General features: G+C 38.8%; 1 protein-coding gene across 4 annotated transcripts in view; it reads right to left on the bottom strand.

Annotated features, from left to right (window-relative positions):
* Positions 1 to 17608, bottom strand: part of GSAP (gamma-secretase activating protein) — a 102278-nt gene that overhangs the window by 58626 nt on the left and 26044 nt on the right. For all 4 annotated transcript variants that reach the window (XM_033192967.1, XM_033192964.1, XM_033192966.1 and 1 more), the window contains 7 exons: positions 15573 to 15661; positions 9783 to 9852; positions 8485 to 8534; positions 4136 to 4240; positions 3663 to 3722; positions 1876 to 1919; positions 893 to 978 (listed from right to left, as the gene is read on the bottom strand). In XM_033192967.1, coding sequence (XP_033048858.1) covers positions 893 to 978; positions 1876 to 1919; positions 3663 to 3722; positions 4136 to 4240; positions 8485 to 8534; positions 9783 to 9852; positions 15573 to 15661 — 504 coding nt within the window. The remainder of the gene's footprint in view (positions 1 to 892; positions 979 to 1875; positions 1920 to 3662; positions 3723 to 4135; positions 4241 to 8484; positions 8535 to 9782; positions 9853 to 15572; positions 15662 to 17608) is intronic.

Genomic DNA, 17608 nt, shown 5'->3' on the forward strand with positions numbered 1-17608 from the left:
CATTCATAATATGATTCTATTTAAATACTAAGTGTGCACTTGTGTAATGTCTAAAATCTGTGCCAAATAGTAACCTTTACGCTAATAAAGATTAGGGCAGTTTTACTTATCATATCCCCAACACCTAGCAAACAGTAAGTGCTCAATACATGTTGGCCTAATGGGTGAATATCCCACAATAATTTGACTTCAAAGGAATACAATTTTAGTCCAAATGCTACTTAACTCAAGTAGTAAATGTCCATTAAAGTTGAGATATTAAAAATGGCTACTACATGTAGTTATCAGAGCTGATTATTTAGATGATTATTAAGGTTAATGAGCAGTTTTTCACCAGATTTACTGAATGTAATCATATTCATCTTCTCTCATCTTTAGGTATTCTTCTTTTCCCTCTGCTTTTTTTCTATCTATAAAAACTGGTATTAAGGAACAAAATATTTCACATTAATAACTTTATGTCAAGCTCTGATTGTTAACATCAGTAGGCTGCAGCATGGCTCTTAAAGCCAAGTACACAAGTTTAGAACCAAACACATCAGTAAGCCTGACCCAGAAAGCACAGCTATGGCTGTTTGCCATTTGTTAAAAGATGAAGCAGGTGAGAAAATGTAGATTGGTTAAATACAAATCCATCTTCTCTGTTAGAACCATACAAATAATAACTACTAGAAGAAAAATTCTGCTGTTAATAACAACTGTGGCTTCCTCAATATAGATAGTGTATATTTAAAATTAATGAAGATGATTTGATATATGACAATCCATATGATCACCAACATAAAAATGTAGATCTGTTCTATATTCAGACTCCATATAGCTAAAGGATAAGTAAATTTTGTCTAGAACTCAAGTACAGTTGAATAAATTGATAAATATAACCCTAGTTTACCTGTACGGTTGGTAAAAACACACAGAGTCAGGTGTTTCGATAATTTTTCTCGGTCTTGATGATAATCACATCCAAAGTTGACAAGTCTAAGAACACAAAGAATGAGAAATTATTGTATGCATTTAAAAATACATCCCTTCATAAAGGATGTGAGTAACCACTAAATAATATACCCACAGAAATGGAAACACATTCCTGAGAAATTTAAGTAGATAACTTTTTTTTGGTTAATAAATTCTGTAGTTTTTTCAAAATACATGGTATACAAATGGCATTAGCCTAATGATAAGAAAAAAATATTACTTTCATCTTACAATTTTATAACTTTTCTGATAGAGAGTAATGCACATACTAGTTTCAAAGTAAGCACAGCTAAATGTTCACATATGACGAAATAAAGCTAGTGAAATACTTAACAGTTCAGGATTATCATTACTCTAATTTAGAAAGATTTTCATGTCTTCTACACATTGATGGCCTTATGCTTACTTTTTCAGAAGCATCTCATGTTTCCGCTACATGTAAAATAGAGTGGAAAAAGGAAAAACCCTTGTCTTTTGTGTAAAAAGGAAAACAGAAAAAAAACAATAAACTCAACTGAGCTACAAGTGGATTGACCTGTGACATCCTCTTTGATGGCAATAAAAAGGGTTTCGATGTTTGATTCTCAGTGTAGCTCTCTGACCCATCGAATCCTTCTATTTAATCACAGGGAGAAGGGTATATCCATATATCAAAATAAATGGAGATGCACTACAGAAATAAATGGCTAAGAAAATCAATACAATTGACTTTATATGTAAAATCCTGGGTTCATGTTTGATAAAGTTGTTTGTATTTGCTATGGAGAATGGGAATACAAAAAAAGATGGACACAGTATATCAAACTCTCTTTTTATCTGCATAGCATAAAGTAGGAATAAATATAATCATTTTGCCCACAAGTATCTATAAAAATTAGTAACGACCTACGAATAACTTACTTAAATCCCGAGTTGCTTAATGATATGTCCAAGGGTACTTCAAACTGTCAAAAAAATCAGAAGAAAATGAACCCACAATGAAAGTGATGACAGTTCTGAAAACCAGAGCAAGCCCAAGTAAACCAGAAAAATATTGTGCTTGCCTAATAATGAAATGTAACCATCATTATCTTCAGAGGTTATACTCCAAATCCATTGCATAGAAAGTCCATTGAAAATACTCTGGAGTTTACATACAATCATGAGCTTGATGTTTATTTATTTCTTAAAGGGTTAATGCTTGACAAACTTTGTCTTAGATTTGAATATCAAAAACAGGTTGTACAATAGACCAACTGGAAGCAACCATCTTTTACAAGACATAGATGACTGAGTAAGAAAGGAAAGACTGGGTGTCTTTAGAAGGACAGTAGATGAGCCAACAGAAGCGCAGGATGGGTAAGTGTAATTCTTGCAACGGCATAACAATCTGTATTAGACAGCAACATTAGTCCTACTCAAGAATAGGCCAGCACGGTGGCTCACACCTGTAATTCCAGAACCTTGGGAGGCCAAGGCAAGTGGATTGCTTGAGGTCAGGAGTTCAATACCAGCCTGGCCAACATGGTGAAATCCCATCCCTACTAAAATACAAAAATTAGCTGGTCATGGTGACAGGTGCCTGTAATCCCAGGTACTAGGGAGGCTGAGGCAGGATAATTGATTGAATCCAGGAGGCAGAGGTTGCAGTGAGAAGAGATCATGCCACTGCACTCCAGTCAGGGCAACAGAGTAAGACTCTGTCTAAAAAAGAAAAAAACAAAAAAAACAAAAAAAACCAACACTGTATTGCCCATCACAAAGATATTAAGGACTCTTCACCACAATGCTAACTTTTTAAAAATCTTTTCAAAAATTCAAATTCTTAAATTTAAATTTTCCTATTTTTAGAAGTTTTTTTTTTTTTTTTTCCCATCGATGCAACACAATGCTAATGTTCCAAATAGCTTTTTCAGGGGTAATGCTAGATTTTGGTTAAACTATACCCTCTCACTGACTTGTCTCTTTATTCTCAAATCCACCATCCTCACAAGTCCTTTGGGTCAAATAACTTGTAACCCCTTAAAGCTATCTCTTACAGACCCCAAAAATTATTAGGTTGGTGTAAAAGTAACTGCAGTTCTTGCCATTACTTTTAAATGATTAGAAACCGCAATTACTTTTGTGCCAACCTAATACCTTCTACTAATCCTCACTTACACGTGTTTCTTTGATGTGAAGCATTCAGTTAGCGGATATTTCTGGTGTGTGTTCTTCTAAGGACCTAATGGACTGGATTTGTTATAGAGTGGAAGCCTGGAGATGGCAAGAACTAATTTTACTTGCTCATACGAGTGACTAACACAAACATCAGGAATGCTAAAGTGCTGCTTATAATAACAATTCTCTTAAAAGAGGGTAATGTATCAGTGGTGGCTCACGCCTGTAATCCCAGCACTTTGGGAGGCCGAGGCGGGCGGATCATGAGGTCAGGAGATCCAGACAATCCTGGATAATACGGCGAAACCCCATCTCTACTAAAAATACAAAAAAATTAGCCAGGCAGGGTGGCGGGCACCTGTACTCCCAGCTACTCGGGAGGCTGAGGCGGAAGAATGGCGTGAACCCAGGAGGTGGAGCTTGCAGTGAGCCGAGATCACACCACTGCACTCCAGCCTGGGCGACAGAGCAAGACTCCATCTCAAAAAAAAAAAAAAAGAGTAATGTATCATAAACTTTCCTGTAGTGTGATCATTTTCTGGACTTACCATTAAGTTATAGCTCTCATCAGCATAAAACTGGATACATTTTAAGATACTCCTTGATTTCTAAAAGAGAAAACAGAATGGCATATTTATTTAAAAACTAGGAAAAAAAGAAAAGGAAGCAGTCAAGAAGCAAACAATTACGAAAATCTTTTCATCATTATGTTTAATAAAATTTCACTGACTATTTCCATCAATGAAAATGTAGTAATTAGTGAACTGCAGTAATAATGTCAAAATCAAATTGTTCTTATAAAAAAAGGTGCTGGGGCCAAGCACTATGGCTCATGCCTGTAATCCATGTTTTAGGAGCCTGAGGCGGGAGGATCACTTGAGCCCTGGAGTTCAAGGCTGTAGTGAGCTATGATCACACCACTGGGCTCCAGCCTCAGCAAGAGAGCAAGACCCTGTCTCTAAAAAAATTAATATTTTTGTTAAAAAGAAAAAAAGGAGTGCCCATGAACTAGTTTTTTTACCTTCAGGTCAATGTAGTATAATCTCTGTTCTGACATATCCCACTGAGCCCAAACGAAATCCTCAGCTATTCTGTCTCTCGGGAGATGGCCAGAATTTTTAATCAACTAAAAATGAAAAAAAAAAAAAAGGTATGAATAACTTTTAAAGGAGAACATATCTGGAATTCATAATTATTTTTCATGTCTATCTTTATGATACATGTAAATATTTCCACAGTTCACTGTTAGAAGCTCCCCACCCCTAGCACACACAGTCTTTCCAGAAATGTTTTAAGACATCGTTTAATTGTCTCCTCTTCTTCCCACTTATAATATATGATTGTATTATTGCTCTTAGTTTAGCAGACAGGCTGAGGCTGTTGAAGACAACACCACACCTCCCACAAATCAATAGCTGCATTAATAGAAGATTCGGAACTTACTGTTCTGTACCTAACTCTCTCAAGTCAAGCCTCTGCAGACAAGAACCCTCCACTACCAAAGACAAAGGCTGTGATGCCAAGGAAAAACTCAGGCCTGGCAGTGGAAAGTAGTAGACAATGACCCCAGTTTGGCCATAAACCAACCATGCAGCTTTGGGCATGCCTCTCACCTTTATGTCTCCCATGATGAGTACGATGATATTGCCCATCTCTCAGCAATACTTAACTACTCATTCTTCAAGGCCTGACTTACACATTGTGTTCTACACAAAGCCTTCCCTCACATCCCCAAGATGTAATATAATCCTCACCTGTTTTCCCATGGTGCGCTGGCATGCTTCTATGACAATTACATTTTAATTAATGCTATAAGCCTCCCGCAAAGAGTACACACTCTTCTACAACACGTTTCTATTACCAATGCATTGATTGTTTCTAGCATGTAACAGTGCTCAAGGAATGTTTGTTCAGAAGGCGGAAAATGGGCCAGGCACAGTGGCTCACATCTGTAATCCCAGCACTTTGGGAGGCTAAGGTAGGTGGATCACCCGAGGTCAGGAGTTCGAGACCAGCCTGGTCAACATGGTGAAACCCCATCCCTACTAAAAAAATACAAAAATTAGCCAGGCATGGTGGTGCACACCTGTAATCCCAGCTAATCGGGAGGCTGAGGCAGGAGAATCACTTGAACCCAAGAGATGGAGGTTACAGTGAGCCGAGATTACACCACTGCATTCCAGTCTGGGTGACAGAGCAAGACTCCATCTCAAAAAAAGAAAAAAATCCTTTTTTATGCCTGCATGGAATACTATGCAGCCATAAAAACGCATGAGTTCATGTCTTGTAGGGACATGGATGCAGCTGGAAACCATCATTCTCAGCAAACTATCGCAAGAACAGAAAACCAAACACCACATGTTCTCACTCATAGGTGGGAACTGAACAATGAGAACACTTGGACACAGGAAGGGGAACATCACACACCAGGGTCTGTTGTGGGGTGGAGGGAGAGGGGAAGGATACCATTAGGAGATATACCTAATGTAAATGACGAGTTAATGGGTGCAGCACACCAACATGGCACATGTATACGTATGTAACAAACCTGCACGTTGTGCACATGTACCCTAGAACATGAAGTATAATAAAAAAACAAAAAAACAAAACAAAAGGCAGAAAATGAAATAAGGTGTACAAGAGTAAATTGCCAAAGATATTATAAGTATAAAATATTTGTTTACTAAGTAACAAAGTCAGAACTATGGAACTTTAAAATCAGGAGATTCTAGAAACCATCCAATTCAATCCCTTAACACGTAAGAAAACTGAGGCTCTCAGCACTTAGATTAGGCTGCATAGTTAGTTCAGCAAGGTCTGGAATCTATGTCCTGGAATCCTCCCAGGGCCCTTTCAGTGCATCAGCTGACCTCAAAATAATTTAACAGAAGCAGTTAAGAATTAACTTTCCTCAAAATGCTTATTAAGCAAAAGGAATCTACATTGAGATAGATGAGTAAAGAGCAAAGAATAAAGACAGGTTGGGGTAGAAGAAAAAAAGAAAAAAGAAAAACCGGACTGGTCCATGTTCACGCCTAAACTCTCCTTAATCCTCACAGGGATTTCTTCACCCATGGTAACTTGGAACTTGAAGGGAACCATGTGGCATAAAGAGTTGTAAACCACTATTTCCTGCTTACCCTGTCCATTACATTTAGACAAGAGGAAAGTGATGCCAGAGAAAAGATCCAAGAGGACCTGTCTGTCTCTAAACTTTGGGCAATCATTTTTCTGAAATTTGTTGAGTTGGAGTAGATTTTGAGAACCGTTCCAGGTAAAGGTATGTACTAACAAGAACATGAATGTCAGATTGTAGCATACCCAGGTTCAAATCTCAATTTTGTTCCTCTCTAGAGTCACCTCACCTCTGTGAGTCTTGGCTGCTGTCTTCTCTGTAAAAATAGGGATAAGCCTAATACCATCTCTATCATGTAGGGATGTTGTGAAGAATATGTGGAATTGCATATTCTTTGCAACATCCCTGCATGATAGAGATACTCTTATACTTGTGCTGTATGAAGCTGTCATCTAAGCCTTTAAAAATGAGGGCAGAAGTACTTCTTGGAAGAACACATGTGAATTAAGGAATGCTAAAGCTGTACCATCTTGAATGGCAGAATCTTTTCTGGGCTGCTGACAGGTGTCCTCTCCATCACTCTTCCCAGTGTGTGTCTGTCCGCCTCTCTCTCTCTGCTCTCAAGCCCTCTTCTAACCAGTCAGTCCCCTGTCTATGCTCATTCCCAGTTCCTGACCCCAACTTGCTTATTTATTTCTCTTCTAAATTCTCATCACTGGCTTTGGGATTCAGCCTTGATCTTTCCTCCTGGGCTTGACCCTCTTCTAACCCCTGGCCCTGTCTGTCCTTGTGCTCCCATCCACTTAGCCCCTGCAGGACAATGGTAGACCAGAGCTTCAGTGACACACTTTCTCCTGGCAATTTTCCAGCCAGGCTTCTTGATTCAAGGCTTTCAATAGCTGATACACAATTTGTAAGCGCCATTTTCTGTTTCAATTTGTTCATTTAACTTTAAAATCTTCAGAGAAACATTAAAATCTTCAGAGACAATTTTGATGCAGACTAAATACTGAAGAAAATCATTTTTAATATCAGTAACATATTAAGAACCTATATAAATTATCAAGAAAAAGCCCAGTAGAAAAATAGATAAGGATACAACTAAACAATTTTTGAAAAAGCAAATCAAATAGCCAGTACGCTGAGGAAAAGATGGTGAAATGCATTAATATTAAGGGAGATACAGACTAAGATAATATACTATCAACTTAAACTCATCAAATTGGAAATTTTTTAAAAGGTAAGTATACCTTTTCATGATATGAATTGAGGGAAAATGTACTCTTAAATTTTGCTTCAAACATTGTCAACTGTTAGAAATTTTTTGGAAAGCAACCTGGAAAAATCTGTTGGAATTTATTAAATGGATGTACCCATCAAACACTCCATCCCTGAGGATTTAGCTCAAATAAATATATGTACCAGTACATAAGACTATAGGAAAAAAAGTTTAAGATGATTTATAATTCAAAAGCAAAAACAAAAAACTGGCAATTTAGTGAATGTCTATCCATAGCAGGGACCATTATCTACTTCTAAAGAGACTGAATTGGAGCTATTCTAGTTTACTTGTAGGTAATTCCACAAAGCTGAATGAGTAAGAAACGGATATAAAGCCCCTGGGTGGGTCAGAGGTGGGGGTAGGAGATTAGTATTAGTATGGAGAAAAGTATGATACATACCAGGTTGTGAACAAAAGAGATTTAAAAAAAAAAAAAGGTACATGTGGAAAACAAGCAAAAAAATTACACTCTATGAAACCCATATATGGTATGATATATAGTATGATTGTATATATGGTATAAATATATGGTATGATCCCATGATACGCATATATGTACATATAAAAATTAGAGTAAATAACCAATTAGTTACATCTCTATTTTAGTAACCCATAGGGATACTCCTGATCTTTTTACCTGCTAAGCAAAAGCAAACACAAAAGCAGCAGGTAAATTTATGTATTATGATTCTACTTTGGTAAAAACAATTGAATCCCCACATACAACCTTACATAGGTTTGCACGAGCAAGGTAAAAGCTGTGGAAAGATACACAGGCTGTTATCAGCTTCTTCAGGATACTGAGATTGAGGGTTGAGATAGAGAAAAATGGGATAATTAACTTCATATATATTTGTATCATTTCACACATTAGAACAGCAAGTCTATACTTCAAAAGTCATCAAATAAAGAAAACATTACATATCAATAATAATAATTTTCTTTAGCAGTCTAGTAATGTAGTTATTTGTGGAACAAAAACTATGAGGCGAAAAGAGTTTCAAATCTTTACCACTCTATTTCCATCTTCTTGGGTGACATGGATACGAAATTGCTCAATATCTTTAAAAGAAAAACAGAGAAAGATAATTTAACTTTAAGGAAACATATGAGTACTATTTTTGCCTAACACTTGTAAAAACAGTGTTATAAAAGCAATGCAGATGGAACAACTGGCCATAAAAACAACATTATCACAAACTGTAACCTCACAATAGAGGTTCAAAAACTTTTTAAAACCCATTTTTCTCCATCTTCCCTTTACAGTTAATTTCAAGTCCTGCATTTATTCTGCTCCTCAATATCAACAATACATGAAGCATTTAGCCCACCTGCTTCCCTGGGTTCCCTCAGTAAGTACTTGGCTTCCCTATACCATCAGTGTTGTATAGGGCTAACAAGGGCTTACTTGGCAGAGTTTATCTCCAATTCCCAAATACCAAACAGTTGTTTGTATGAACATACCAGATAAAAACTCATTATACGAGACATTTTGGGGAAGCATTTTAATAGCGGTCAATTTCACTTGAACAAAACCCTGAACACTAAAGACAATCTGTGTAGATGGTCCCTTTCTATCGGTAACAATTTGAATTCAGCCATATTTACCTTCTGCTGGTCCTAGTTACAAAACTGAACAAGAGCTTAGACACTGAACAAAGCCTTACCCCTCAAGCCTGTCCTTCCAACTATAAACCAGCAGTTTCATCTTGTAATGCGAAAGACAGCTTAAAAGCTCCACTAGTAAATTTTGTCCTTCCTCTCCCTCTCCTAACTTGAAATCATCATGGAAGGACATAACCTTTTATGTCCTAAACTTATTTGCCTCTACCTGAATTTGTCTAAGTTAGTAGGTCTTCTCAAGTTCTGCCATGGGATTCTTCTAGCTATTATAAACTTCCCCTCTCTCCATCCAAGCATCTCCATATTATAGCTATCCACTGTGACAGACATCCAAAAGACAGGTGAACTAAAAATGACAACTGTGACAGACACCCAAAAGACAAATGAACTAAAAATGACAAAAACGACCTGTTCTACAAACATTCTACCATGGCACAAAATTGCAAATCCATGTATGCAAGAGCCCATCATTCCCAGGATGAGAAAGCTGAACAGAGCCAAAGGGAACAACACTTGGGGGCCAAAGGAAAAGCCCTTCCCAAGGAATTCCAGGTCTCATATGGACATGAAAGTTCAGTGGACCCTCGGCAATGGCAGGTGGATATCTAGAAGATTCAATCATGTCCCACACTAGGAGATGATATGCCGTTCATGAAATTCCCATATTCCACCTAAAGATACACTTACATTTCTCTTCTGAAATCAGTAACAGATGGTTATCTGGAAGAGGATGACTTTCAACATGTGGGTAGAGAAACTGTAAAAAAGAAATTAATCATAATTGTAAGCAACTACCTTGCTTGAACAAGTATTTCCAAAGTTGTGCTTGATGACTGTCCTATTACATACCATTGAAGAAACTGGGAATCACAGAAGAGTTTAGGGGAATCACCTGCACACACACTTTGCAGGTCAAAGCAAGCAAGAAAACAGAACACTGTCAGGACCTCAGCTTTCCAGAGGGGAATTGATCTCAAATACAACACTATCTTCACTTATTTAAACAGTAAGGCTTCTGGCTGGGCACAGTGGCTCACACCTGTATCCCCAGCACTTTAGGAAGCCAAGACAGGCAGATCACTTGACCTCAGGAGTTCAAAACCAGCCTGCGCAACATGGCAAGGCCCCATCTCTACAAAAAATACAAAAGATTAGCCAAGTGTGGTGGCACGTGCCTGTAGTCCCAGCTACTCAGGAGGTTGAGGTGGAAGGATCACTTGAACCCAGGAGGTGGAAGTTGGAGTGAGCCAAGATCATGCCACTATACTCTAGCCTGGGTGATAGAGAGCAAGACTCTGCCTAAAAATAAAGTAAAATAAACAGTAAATGTTAAAGTTGAAGCTATTTCTAGGGATGGTGCTTCCTATCTGGAATATTTGATTCTGAAACCAATCAGAAATAATGCAAACAACATTTATACAGAATGTTCTATTTCACACACACACACACACACATCAACATAGCCTTTGTGCAACTAAACCTAGTATATAATTTGAGAGCCAAGCAAACATATTCCCCACGACAACTTCCAAAGTCCCACATCCAAGAGACAAAGCACAACATAACCAGAACTTGTCAAGAAAGAACAGTGAGTCATGGTGTCACATGAGTTGAGGATTTACAAGCCTGAAAGCACAGAACGACTGTCACCAGGAAGAAAAGGCTTAAGTACACCCCATTCCTCCTCCTCTGTGCTCTCCCATATGAGCCCACCACTATGTGTCTGTTTGCAGGACAAAGCAGGCTGACCTGTCCTGACCCCGTCAGCTGTGATAATGAGGAAAAATTGGTCACAGGATGACTCAAAAGGGCAACTGTAAACCAGTCGTTTTATTTTGCGGCATGAAAGACCCATGAATTTTGTTCTTTTCCTCACCCAAAACTTGAATATAAAAGGACATAACTTTTATGTCCCAATCTCTCAGTCATTAGTCAGACTAAACTTAGGACAATTTTTTATTATTTCCTAGTGTCCTAAATTTGCATAATATCAGATTTAAAATAGTACTAGACAATTTTTGGAACATTTATAGTTGAGTTCCCTTTTAGAAATGAAAAGCAAAACATATGCTTCAGAGCAATAAAGTCAAAATTATAAAATAGCAATGCAAAATTCAGCTACAAAAATAATACAGAACTAACTGTCTCATAATTTGGAAAATGTTGCACATCAAACAAGATACTTTGTATACAGGAGTTGAGGAAAAGCAGAGATGAATGACACCACATACAGGATAGGAGAACAAATGTTCAGGGCCTCAAAATATGGAGATATCTGCTCCTACGGAAGATGGTATGGCCTCCAGCTCTACAGAGGTGGCCAGGGCATGCCTGCTTAGGAACGTGACACGGACTGAGGTGCTGAAGAGGTGTAACTGCCAACCTCTAAACCTCTGCCTGGTTTTCCTGTGACAATCAGGGAGAATGTTATTTTTAAAGTCCCATTTAGGTAGGTGTTGTTTTACTTTCTATTATAAGGTGTTCCTAGAGTAAGGCCTGGAAACCAAAAGCAGACAGGCTTCAGATACAGCTCTACAAAAGCACTCAAGGTGATAACATACAATTTGGGGATGGCATAGAAGCGTGGAATTTAATCAGTGTTAGTTTTCAATATTTAAGAAAGCAACCTGAGAGCACTGCTTTATTTTTTGAAAAAAGCCAAGAATGTAAAACAATTTCTGGGCTATGTCCTAACAATTGGAAGGTCTGGATCTATCTATAAACATGCCTTTTAAATATTACTTGAAAAAGCAAGACAGTGAGTTATTATATTGAATCACGTAATATACACACTACAGAACAAATGAAAATCCAGTGTTTGGTAAATGGATGCTTGTGGCTTAGGATGAAAATCCTAGTGACAGGATCGTACAACCAAGGGTATGGATGAGTTACTTCGGGAATCAGCAGATTATATTTACTTAGAAAAATTTACCTTCACAAATAAGGAGCTAGACTTAGAATGAATACTGGTCTTTGGAGGTGTGTAGAGGGTGTGGAATTACCCACTGGAACTATCTTGAAGACACACCTCACGCTGAAAGGGAACACTCAAAGGGTCCCGGATTGGGATCCAAGCCCCACCTGCCACTGTCCTCCTCTGTGTAGGTGGTCAAGACTACACATGCAGAGTTAGGAAAATGTGCTACTGGAGATCACCATGGATGTTTTTATAAGAAAAAGGAGGCCGGGCGCGGTGGCTCAAGCCTGTAATCCCAGCACTTTGGGAGGCCGAGACGGGCGGATCACGAGGTCAGGAGATCGAGACCATCCTGGCTAACACGGTGAAACCCCGTCTCTACTAAAAATACAAAAACTAGCCGGGCGAGGTGGCGGGCGCCTGTAGTCCCAGCTACTGGGGAGGCTGAGGCAGGAGAATGGCGTCAACCCGGGAGGCGGAGCTTGCAGTGAGCTGAGATCCGACCACTGCGCTCCAGTCCGGGCGACAGAGCAAGACTCCGCCTCAAAAACAAAAAACAAAACAAAAGAAAAAGGAAATTGATCCCAGGGCAAGACCAACTCAATGGACAGTAGATGTCATTTCTCTAGAGGCAGGAGGGAGAAGGTGGGGATTTGCCACTGGGGTTTGGAGGAGTTTCTCTCTCCAGAGGCATAGACACAGGGGCAGGAGGCAGGGCTGGGACTGAGATGGGTCCACAGAATGAGTACAAGTTTTACTTTAGTTTTACTTTATTTGGGTGGGGACCTTTCCTTTGGCCTATAGATGCTGTCCTGTTCCACGTACTTTTAACTTTTTTTTTCTTTTTTTTTGAGATGGAGTTTTGCTCTGTTGCCCAGGCTGAAGTGCAACGGCACAATCTTGGCTCACTGAAACCTCCGCCTCCCAGGTTCAAGCGATTCTCCCACCTCAGCCTTCCGAGTAGATGGGATTACAGTAGTGCACCACAATGCCTGGCTAATTTTTATATTTTTAGTAGAGATGGGGTTTCGCCATGTTGGTCAGGCTGGTCTCAAACTCCTGAGCTCTGGCAATCCACCCTCCTTAGCCTCCCAAAGTGCTAGGATCATAGGCATGAGCCGCCGCACCCAGCCACTTTTTTTTTAAACTGAGTTCACATAACATAAAATTCACCATTTTAACCACTTTAGTATATACAATTGCTGGTAGTTTTTAATATATTTGCAATGTATACAACCACTTGCTTTTAAAAACTTTTCCCCTTTCTATGTTCCAATTCCCTTTAGTTACCCCAGTCCTTCAGTCATGTCTCCACCATCTATATGGCCCTAACAAGATGCTGAGGAAGCCAAAGAACAGACCAGAAAAGGGAAGCGTACTCTGTCCCCCAGCCGCCCCACACTGATGACAGTATAGACAGAGTAGCTTCCTGAGGGTAGGGGAATGCAGCTTGGGAGCTTCAGGCTAGGCCATGTCTGGAATTGAGGAGTGACCCACAGTGCTGTCAGGAGTGGCTGGGAAATGTGCAGCTGAAAGGACTGGCTGACAGGGGAGGACCCTGGGCAGACAGAGACAACCCTCTCACCTAACCCACTGGAATAGGGAGGCCCATAGGCTGGAGGCTGGTAGTAGCTTGGGGGACAGAAAGGCAGACACTTTGAGTGGTGCAGATTGACTCCAGCTAGACCAAAAGAAACGATATTTTGACCCTGTAACAAAATGTGAAATTAGGCGAAAGAAAATTATGCTGTAGCACCGCATGAACACATACAGTTGATTCAAATTATTTGTAGTAGTTATGTTCTGTAACATCACCACAAATGCTGTATACTGAATATTGAATCATTGTTTCTAGGGAAAATACAAAGGGAGTTTATCATAATTCTGAAAGACACAGTCCCAAATGCCATATCCTAAATATTGAAATCCCAAAAGATCAAAATCCCAAAAATATAATTCTGGAAGATAATAATTTTAAAAATTATTTAAAAGATGTACTGACGGCCGGGCACGGTGGCTCACGCCTGTAATCCTAGCACTTTGGGAGGCCGAGATGGGTGGATCACGAGGTCAGGAGATTAAGACCATCCTGGCTAACACTGTGAAACCCCGTCTCTACTAAAAATACAAAAATCGGCCAGGCACAGTGGCGGGCACCTGTAGTCCCAGCTACACGGGAGGCTGAGACAGGAGAATGGCGTGAACCTGGGAGGTGGAGCTTGCAGTGAGTGGAGATCACGCCACTGCACTCCAGCCTGGGAGACAGAGCGAGACTCCGTCTCAAAAAAAAAAAGATGTACTGACATTTTTAAAAGAAGAATTATCTGAGAAGCAAAACACAAAAGAACACTTCATAGCCCACTATATACAATAAAATAGGCAATAATAACATACACAGTTTTGAAAGTATAGACACTCGTATATCCTAACTATCTTGTGATCATGACTTTTGGGACTTTAGACATCAGGGATTTTCATCTTTCAGGATTTCAACATTTAGGATTATGTTGTTCAGGATTGTCTTTTGGGATTATGATCCAAACCCAAACAAGGATAAATTCTTGGAAGCCTCTAGTCACAATATGTTTGTCAATAGATCAGTATATAACTTTGTTTTGTGTGTTTCTATTTAAAGACACTCCTTAACCTCATGGCCAACAGCACAGTAACTCATGCCTGAATGAAGCTTATCTGAAACACATACTTTCTCCCTAAGGCATTTGACAGTCTTCTTGCACTTAGGAACACTAGACAGTGCCTCAGCGCTATGCCTGGAAGCCGTTTAAACAATGAAATCGCCAGGAAAAAGCACAAAAGATGGAACTAGGCCATGAAAACAACCGTCATTTTAGTATGAGAGCTAAAACAAAAAAGTTAGGGCATCGCCATGTTCAACCTCAATTGCGAATGTGCATGTTGGGTGACAAATTCTTTCACCACTCAGCGTATATCTGCACATAACTGGCCAAGTATATAAGTGTTTAATTTAGGCGTTCCAAATAAATTTTAGGAATAGTAGAATTTGCAAATATGGAATCTCCAAATAATGAGGACTGACTATATCTATGCCATCTACACTATACATGCAGTTTCTGCATCAACTCTTGAAGTTGATAAATTCAGGGATTAAGCCATTTAATCATAGATATTTAATCTGTCAACCATGTAAATACATTACATAGACCATTTTCAAGCTTCCTTTAAATGTGTTTAATAATTTATAATATTTGATATTTTACCATGAGAAAATATTAATTATATTTAATATTTGATATTTTATAATGAGAAAATATTTAATATTTGATATTTTATCATGAGAAAACATTACATTACTATGAAACAAATGAGAGCATGACAGAGTTGGTGGAGCTAGCTTCGAGTTCTTAATTTCCATGCTTGCAAAGAAACAGCGGATACTTCCAGCACAGTAGTCTACAAGACTGTTCTGAGGAGTAAATATGATAATGATAGAGTGAAAGTACTTTGTAAACCCCAATTCCTCCAGGCTGCATACCTTTTGATTAATGAGGTAAGTGATGAATGGCATGCTTACTTACCTGAACCCAAATATAGCTATCCACAGCCTTTAGAACCTTCACATTGTTAACAGGGTGGATTTCAACCAACAAAGTCAAGCATTTTGATCCTACAGAGAAAAGAAGGCTTTTAGTAACAAAGATTATAATATCACACATTATTTTTTCCAAAGCAAGAAGGAAGAGCAATTTCTGATAAATCCTACCACAGTGACTATAAACTATTAAACAATTCTACCATCCTAAAGTCCTGTGAGGAGACTGAAACTGTACACCTGGTTCCCAGTTTTACTCTCTAGGATGTGTGGTAGCTCCAGGACCCCAAAAGAGCAATCAGCCCAGCAAAGGACCTGCCTTCCACACCCTCAGGAGCCCTGAAGAAGCTGCTTTGTATTATGAAAACCACAGGATACTCAAGAAATGCAAATGTGAAAAGGGAAGTCTTTGAACAGCCCTGGAAACAACAGTAGATACAAGGGAGACAAATTTCAGGTTATAAGAATTTTGCATTTACAGAAAAGCATCACAATTAAAACACAAGCGGCTTCTGAAATCAAAGATCACTGTATATTACTTTGCACTCTCACCAGCAACGTGTAAAAGGGCCTAACAAACGGGTTTCTAATGGATATCACTTTTCCCAATTATCACAATTCTACGATTTGCAAAAGCAGACACATCTGAACTTTCCAAAAATATAAATATGCTAACTATTGTATTAGCTATTCTACCGGGGGAAAATAAAAGGTAATTTTCTTAAAGTTTGACTTTAAAGTTTGACACTTCTACAAATCCAAGAGGGACACAGAAAAGATCTCAAGGGAGAAATCAATATACACGGAGTGAAGAAGTTGTTTGCGCTCATTCTATGCCATTTTTAGCATAGCTCCACAAGCCCTCTAGGCTTTTAAGTCTAAATAAACACAGTGTGATTCTGTGTCACTCCAATTCGGCAGCACAATGGCAAATATTGTTTGTGTAGGAAAATAAAATGATTTCTGATACATGAACATGTTAAGGCTGACAGTATCTATCAGTAGGACATAGGCGGGGTTTCCCTCGGGGACAGCGGTACAGCACTGATAATGACCCACTTATTTCTTCACTGTCACATCTAGCAAATGCCATAAAAGACAGCAATCAGGAGGAAGTCCATGGACACGGGCTTCCCCGCATGGAGTTACCAAAGACATCTAAATTTAGGTCAAGGTTCCCCCTCCCCCAAGATTAAACTGTAGAAAAGAAGGACTGGCCTTATATTTGAGCTTTTATTGAGATTCTAATATGATCCAGTGTCTCTCAGTGACTTCACTGTGAAAAATAACATACAATTTGGGGAGGGCACAGAAGCGTGGAATTTAATCAGTGTTAGTTTTCAATATTTAAGAAAGCAACCTGATAGCACTGCTTTATTTTTTGAAAAAAACCAAGAATGTGAAACAATTTCTGGGCTATGTCCTAACAATTGGAAGGTCTGGATCTATCTATAAACATACCTTTTAAATATTACTTGAAAAAGCAAGACAGCGAGTTATTATATTGAATCACATAATATACATACTACAGAACAAATGAAAATCCAGTGTTTGGTAAATGGATGCTTGTGGCTTAGGATGAAAATCCTAGTGACAGGACCTTACAACCAAGGGTATGGATGAGTTACTTTGGGAATCTGCTTGATGACTCAAAAAATGGCTCCAGGAATAAGAAAAACATTGGTGTCAAAGATATTTGTGAAGAAAAATAGAATAGAAATGCTCTGTTGAGAGGTGAGTATGGGGGGGGGTGGGGAAATGAATTTCTCTTATTGTTATTTTAAATGTGTATGACTAAATTAGCATATTAAATAGTACAAGCTGACATTTTTTGACCTAAAAGTGTGTGTGTGTATATATGTGTGTATTATGTATATATAGAAACATACATATATATAATTTTTTTTTAAACGAGACTGAGTCTCACTCTGTCACCCAGGCTGGAGTGCAGTGGCATGATCTCGGCTCACTGCAACCTCCGCCTCCTGGGTTCAAGCAATCCTCCTGCCTCAGCCTCCTGAG

The sequence above is a fragment of the Trachypithecus francoisi genome, unplaced genomic scaffold (genome assembly GCF_009764315.1).
Source record: "Trachypithecus francoisi isolate TF-2019V2 unplaced genomic scaffold, Tfra_2.0 Lachesis_group4, whole genome shotgun sequence".
NCBI classification, from domain to species: Eukaryota; Metazoa; Chordata; class Mammalia; order Primates; family Cercopithecidae; genus Trachypithecus; species Trachypithecus francoisi.